The sequence below is a fragment of the Triticum aestivum genome, chromosome 6A (assembly GCF_018294505.1).
Source record: "Triticum aestivum cultivar Chinese Spring chromosome 6A, IWGSC CS RefSeq v2.1, whole genome shotgun sequence".
Classification (NCBI taxonomy): Eukaryota; Viridiplantae; Streptophyta; class Magnoliopsida; order Poales; family Poaceae; genus Triticum; species Triticum aestivum.
The window spans coordinates 48,311,159-48,317,975 of record NC_057809.1 but is presented as its reverse complement, the minus strand read 5'-3'; the positions used below and the strand labels follow the sequence as shown (position 1 = coordinate 48,317,975).

At 46.0% G+C, this 6,817-nt stretch overlaps 1 protein-coding gene across 1 annotated transcript; it reads right to left on the bottom strand.

Annotated features, from left to right (window-relative positions):
- Nucleotides 1–4,048: 4,048 nt before the first annotated feature.
- LOC123130221 (protein H2A.6-like) lies at nt 4,049–4,770 on the bottom strand. Its single transcript, XM_044550173.1, has 2 exons — nt 4,525–4,770; nt 4,049–4,405 (listed from the first exon to the last, which is right to left on the bottom strand). The coding sequence occupies exons 1-2, from the start codon at nt 4,699–4,701 to the stop codon at nt 4,151–4,153; spliced, it is 432 nt and encodes a 143-aa protein (XP_044406108.1). The 5' UTR covers nt 4,702–4,770; the 3' UTR covers nt 4,049–4,150.
- Between the last annotated feature and the right edge of the window lie 2,047 nt (nt 4,771–6,817).

Sequence of the window (6,817 nt, the reverse complement as noted above, 5' to 3'; positions counted from 1 at the left end):
ATTGCTGGCATTGTGTTAATGCTGAGCGGATCATTTTTGGAGGTTCTGATAGAAATCCACAATACTAGTGAAGCCAGAGTTTATTGTTTGAGTCCGTACAAAAATTGGGCAATATAACTTTAATAGCTTTTGCATGAATGACTTGTACAAATTGGTATGACCGATGAAATTGATTGCTCTTGAGGTGTCTGGAATTACATTCCGGTGGCAGATGCAGAAACGGCTTTTTTGCTGTAGGTCTTCCATTTTATGTGTTGTGCAGGTCAACTGGCATGAAGACATTACTCAACTGGCATGAAGACACAGGGGCACTTTTGGATTAATGATTGGTATTGACCCTGTTAGTTAATCTTGCGTCATATTTATTCTTTGAAGCGTTGAGGCAAGCTGAAGACTTACGTCTCGTGTTGTGTCACATCGAAATTCCTACTTCAAAGCTTTGTCCGATGATGTTCCTTTTCCTTTTGCGTGTGTGCGTGCATGTGCTTTGGTTACTATTGTGTGTAAATTTGTATGTCAAAAAGATAGCAATGCTGCGGTGATGCTATTATGAGTTGAATTTGTACCATGATCAACACACACAATTGTCAGGATCTCATTACTCTTAGAGAATATGAGAGGCATCATTTGTGTTGTTAGTTGTTACCTGAATGCCCTGGATGCAAATTGTGTTGGATTTGTCGTTTGTCGCTCAGGGCGCGGAAAGTTCGTGTTCGGTTTCGATGTAAATTATTTCACTGGATCTGCAGCTCTATAGCTAAACAATCCCTTGACAGTGAAGATGCTGCATGTTTCCCGGCTGCTCCTGTTCCATTTTCCTAGCCCTTAATTATGACGCTGCCGCAAATGATGGCTATTGCACGTTTAATCATCTCTGTTTTAATCTGCCATTGTTAAATTCTGTTTCTCCGTGAACCAAAAATTAGTAGTACCTCGTCTTGCTAGTTACTCCCTCCGTCCCATAATGTAAGACATTATTTACATCCAATATGTGAGTTCTTTATGAGACAGGGAGTAGTTTACTCCCTCCGTTATCTATACATAAATTGGGCAATCTAATTTTAATAGCTTTTGCATGAATGACTTGTACAAATTGGTATGACCGATGAAATTCATTGCTCTGCAGGTGTCTGGAATTACATTCCGGTGGCGGATGCAGAAATGGCTTTTTTTGCTGTAGGTTCTTCCATTTTATATGTTGTGCAGGTCAACTGGCATGAGGACACAGGGGCTTGTTTGGATTAATGACACTTATTATTTGCAGATGACTCATTGATTCTGATGAAGGCTCACATAATGCAAGTACTCTTCAAAGGGTTCTCGATACGTACTGTAGTAGCTTGGGACAACTTGTGAGCAACGGAAAACCAAGTATTTTTTTCAGCCCTAATACAAATGTTCATACTAGGGAGAATGTGTGCAGAAAATTAAATAAAGTGACTGAAGCTCTATCTGACACATATTTGGGTCTGCCTACTATGGTTGGTGTTGACAGAAGTGATTGCTTTTTTTTGCGGGGTAGAAGTGATTGCTTCCTGCACTTGATTGATAGAGTTTTCCAGAGATTGAAGTGGTGGAAGGAGAAAACACTCTCGATGCAGGGAAAGAGATTATGGTAAAATCTGTAGCCCACGTAATTCCTTCTTATGCTATGTCTGTTTATAAACTTCCCAAAGGAATTTGCAAGTCTATTACCGATGAAATCTCTGGGTTCTGGTGGGGTGATAATGAGGAGAAAAAGAAGATGCATTGGTTTGCACGGTGGAGGTTGTGCATTCCGAAGAAGGAAGGGGGAGGCTTGGGTTTAGAGACTTGCACAGTTTTAATCTTGCGATGTTAGCAAAATAATGCTAGCGACTAATCCAGAACTCGGACTCTTTTTGTGCACAAGTGTTGAGGGAAAAATACTATCCATATGGCGATATTTTGAGAGTTGGCCCAAAGAAAGGATCATCTTACACATGCCAAAGCATTATTGCGGGTATCCAGACATTTAAGAGGGGTTGCATTTGGCGTGTTGGAACAAGGTCAAAAATTGACATATGGCAAGATACATTGATTCCATCGAGTGTGTCAAGAAGAGTTATCACAGATAGGGGTGCAACAATGCTCTCGAAGATGGAAGAATAATAAATCCTTACACAGGACCGTGGCATGAGGATCTTATTCATGATGTTTTCTCACCTGTTGATGTCTATAGGATCCTACAAATTTGTTTGAATGCTCATATGAGAGAAGATATTGTAGCTTGGAATTATACACGATCATGCACTTTTTCTGTACGGTCTGCTTATCATAAGGAGTTCGAGTATCAACATGGAACACGTCTGATGAGAGCTGATGGTCAAGGTAGAGAACAAGTTAATTCTGTTTGGAAGGGTATGTGGAGGCTGAAAATACCAGGAAAGATTAAGCATTTCGCATAGATGGTTTTGCACGGCGCACTCCCATGCTTGGGGGTACTAGTAAACCGACACATTCCCTACTCACCTCAATGCTCGGTGTGTTCGATCGGAGATGAAGACACCCAACACTATTTGTTTAAATGTCGACGAGCAATGGAAGTTTGGGATCAGTTGGGCTTGTTGTAAGTCATTCAGATGGCTGTAATAGAGGACAGATCGGGGTCTATTATCACGAAGATTCTCTCGAAACTACAAGGCGCTGATGGAGATTTACCAAAGGCGGAGCTTGCCATCATAGCGGCCTGGTATATATGGTGGCAACAACGCCAAATAGTGAAGGGGGTTCAAGTCCAGACGCCTGAGAAAACTGCACTATCTATCAGGGTTCTGGCGACGAATTGCCTAAGATCAATCATACCCAAAGGTCCAACCAGGAAGAGTGATCATATGTGGAAAAAACCAAGTCGTGGGATGGTGAAGATAATCATTGACGCCTCCTTTCATTTTGAAACACGCCCAGGTGCTTGTGGCGTTGTTGCTTGTGATGACTGGGGTGATTTTATAGCCGCAACAAGTTGGGTTGTGCCCAATATCCGTGATGTGGATTCAGCAGAGCTAATTGCAATAAGGAACGGACTGTACTTGGCGGGCCATATCGGTTGTACTACGGTGGAAATCAAGTCTGATTGTTCCTTTGCCGTTGATACTATCAACCAAATTGAGGACTACTTAGGTCCTGAGGTAGCAACCATCACCGAGTGCAAAGTACTGATTGTGGACTTTGCAAATATATCCTTCAAACACTGTTTCAGATAGGCATAGATGGCAGACGAAATACCAAAGAACTCTTTTTGCAATAGATTTTCAGGTTCATGGGATGATGAGATCCCTGACTTTATTTCTCATTTGCTTGTAAATGACATGTCCACTTTTTATTCCTCAATGTGGATATGTCATTTTTTTTCCCTTAAAAAAATTACATGTCCACTTTGAGGAATAAAAACTTTTTGATGTCAAAAAAAAATACCTCTGTTATCTAATATAAGACATTTTAGCTATTTCAAAATATTGACTACACACGTACTAAAATGAGTTAACATACATACTAAAATATGTCTACATACATACGAATAAAGAAAAAGCTAAAAGGCCTTATATTAGGGAACAAAGGGAGTAGTTTGCATCTAGCAGTCGAATGCTTCTCAGGTTTGTAGTTCGGAAGGTTAAATTGTCTGCATGAATATTTTGACAATGGTCAAGCTATAACTTGGCATATTTGTCTGCAGGACTTCTGTTCCGAAGCATCTTGCTTATTACACCCTCTGTTCCTAAATGTAAGACTTTTTGTCAGTTTAATTTAAATTGACAAAACGCCTACCTTTCAACTATTCCTGGTCCAATTTAGCGCCACCATCATTTCTTAGTTTCAGAACGTAGAAGATGGAAATATGCGAACTCATAAGCTTCCCCCGCAGGGCGGTGAAAGATGATAATATACCATCAGTCAGGCATGATTCATTCAAAGATTCGGTTTCCTGCAGCTTGATAGGTCTATTATTTGTGTGATTGACATAACATAAGAGGAGGGGCTGAAATTGAGTACTACCCTGTTTGTTTCGGTGAGCAAAGAGCGGGGGGGGGGGGGGTTTCAGATGATGGAAGAGAGAAGTCCATACATATGACAAATGTTCAGAAGCAAAAGCAGGTGGCGATCATTCACAATATCAATTGCAGACAGCTAGTCCTTAATTTGTGGCTGCGGCCTTCTTGGGGGACTTGGTAGCGGCGGCCTTCTTCTTGGACTCCTTCCCGGCGGCGCCGGCGCCGTTCTTGGGGAGCAGCGCGGAGTTGATGTAGGGCACCACGCCGCCGTAGGCGATGGTGACGCCGGCGAGCAGCCGGCTGAGCTCAGGGTCGCCCTGGACCGCGATCATCAGGTGGCGCGGGATGATGCGGGCCTTCTTGGTTTCCTTGGCCGCGTCGCCAGCGAGCTCCAGGACCTGCGATTCAGCCATGAACGAAATCGGTCATCCGTCCAGCACGAGAGGAACGGGACCGGGCAAAAAGGCAGATGCTCGAGGAGGATGCAGATCAGATGTCGAACAAAAACGGTCGCTACCTCGGCGGCGAGGTACTCGAGGACGGCGGCGAGGTAGACGGGGGCGCCGGAGCCGACGCGCTGCGCGTAGCGGCCCTTCTTGAGGTAGCGCCCGATCCGGCCGACGGGGAACTGGAGTCCGGCCCTGACGGAGCGGGTCACCGCCTTCTTCCTCGCGACGCCCTTCCTGCCGGCCATCTTGCTGCTTCTCCCGCGAGGGGGGGACGCTACTCGAGGTGCGGGGAGCAGCGGTGCTGGATCGGGATGCTGCGCGCTGCTCTGCTCTGAGTCTGTGGGCTGGAACGGCACCGGAGGCGCGGGTTTTATCGGGCGGCTGGAGCTTCGCGGGAGGAGGGTCGATCCGTGGGAGCACCGGATGGACCAATCGGAGCGCACCGATTTGGCGTCGTGCATGACGCATTTGGTCAACTTTGCTTGTTTCTAAGTCTTCTTTAAAGTTTTTAATAATATGAACTACATATAGATTTTTTTTAAGAAAACTACATATAGATTTTTTTGAGCAACTGCACCCTTTATTAAACGTTCAAACACATGGGGATACAGATAATATCGGGCAAAATATTAAGCCACACATGGCGCCCGGGGCTAAGAGAGGCAGCTGCCTTTGCTAAAGCATGTGCTTCTGCGTTATGCTTCCTATTCTCATGAAGAAACTTTACATCCTGGAAATGACTCCTCTCGTGCTTGGTATCTTGTAAGATAGAAAAGTATCGGTAAGGAACTTCGTCTTGTATGTTCATCACTACCTCCAAACAATCTGAGGCCACACATATGGATTGAACCTGCAAATCCAAGGCGAGAGAGAGAGGGCCTCGCAACATGCCTGTGCTTCGAGTATAGTTGGGTCGAGGCGGCCTTCATAGATGATGGCCGAGGCACCCAAGTAGTTTCCTCGTTTGTCCCTGCAGATCACTGCTGCAGCTGCGCGGTCTCCGATCTTCCAAAAGCCTGCATCAACATTCATTTTAACATCATGGTGCTCAGGCGGGAGCCACGCATGCGAAGGCGAATCCCCCTGGCCACTTCTAGTCACATGCAGGTCCCTGGAAATCACATGCAGGTCCCTTGAAGTTACATGTAGGTCCTTGGGACGTGGTTTCTTGTCCGGCATCATCTCGAGCTCCGCTAGAAACTTATCAACGAAAATATGGGTACTTAGTGGACTCTGGTACTGATCGTCATGGATGGCACGGCGTCTCGCCCACCATATGGCCCACATTGTCACCAATACCCGTGCTAGGTCGACCGAAGGTAGGGTATCAACCAACCATAGCATCCAAAGCTTGGCATCCTTCTCCCTATTTGATATGATTGTTTCCGTCAATCCTCGTCAGTGAGGGTCCAGACGCAGCGAGCCATGCGGCAGTCAAAGAGGGAATGACGCCATGTATCGACCGCCGCGCGACAGATAGCGCACTTCGCTGAGTCAGCCATACTTCGGTGTTTTCGGACCTCTCCGGTTGGGATCGAGCTCTTGGCCAACCTCCAGGCGAAGACCCGTACTTTCGAGGGAACTGCGGCACCCCATAGTCTAGACCAGGACCGGCGATCTGCATCGGCCCGCGAGTGCCCCTCGGTGTGTTCAAGCCAATCAGTGCGCTGTTGTTTTGTGGAGGACAGAACTTTATATGCCGACCTCACCGTGAAAACGCCCTTGCATTCATAATGCCAAGCCCAGAAATTGTCGTCGACTCGAGAGCTGAGAGGGATGTTGAGGATTGCTTCCTTGTCCATTGCATAGAGGTGCGTTTCAAGCACATCGACATCCCAGGAAGAGGTGACCGGGTTGATGAGTTCTGACACCATTTGTGGAGGGTTGGTCATCTTCGGGCACACCGGTCGGAGCTTAAAATCTCGTGGTATCCAGTTATCCACCCAAATGTTGGTGTCCTCGCCGGAGCCGATACGTTTCACGAGACCAAGCTACAATGTGTCTCGGCCTTCAATCAGAGAGCGCCAGACTTGAGATGGGTTTCTGCCCAGCTCGGCTTCAAGGATCAACGATGTAGGATAATAGACAGCTTTGAGAATACGAGCGCTCAGGGAATTTGGTTCCTGGAGGAGAGGCCAAGCTTGCCGCGCAAGCAAGGCTAGATTAAAGAGTTCGATGTCACGGAATCCCATACCCCTGATACGTCTCTGTCTGTCGTATCTCTAATTTTTGATTGTTCCATGCCAATATTATTCAACTTTCATATACTTTTGGCAACTTTTTATACTATTTTTGGGACTAACATATTGATCCAGTGCCCAGTGCCAGATCCTGTTTGTTGCATGTTTTTTGTTTCGCAGA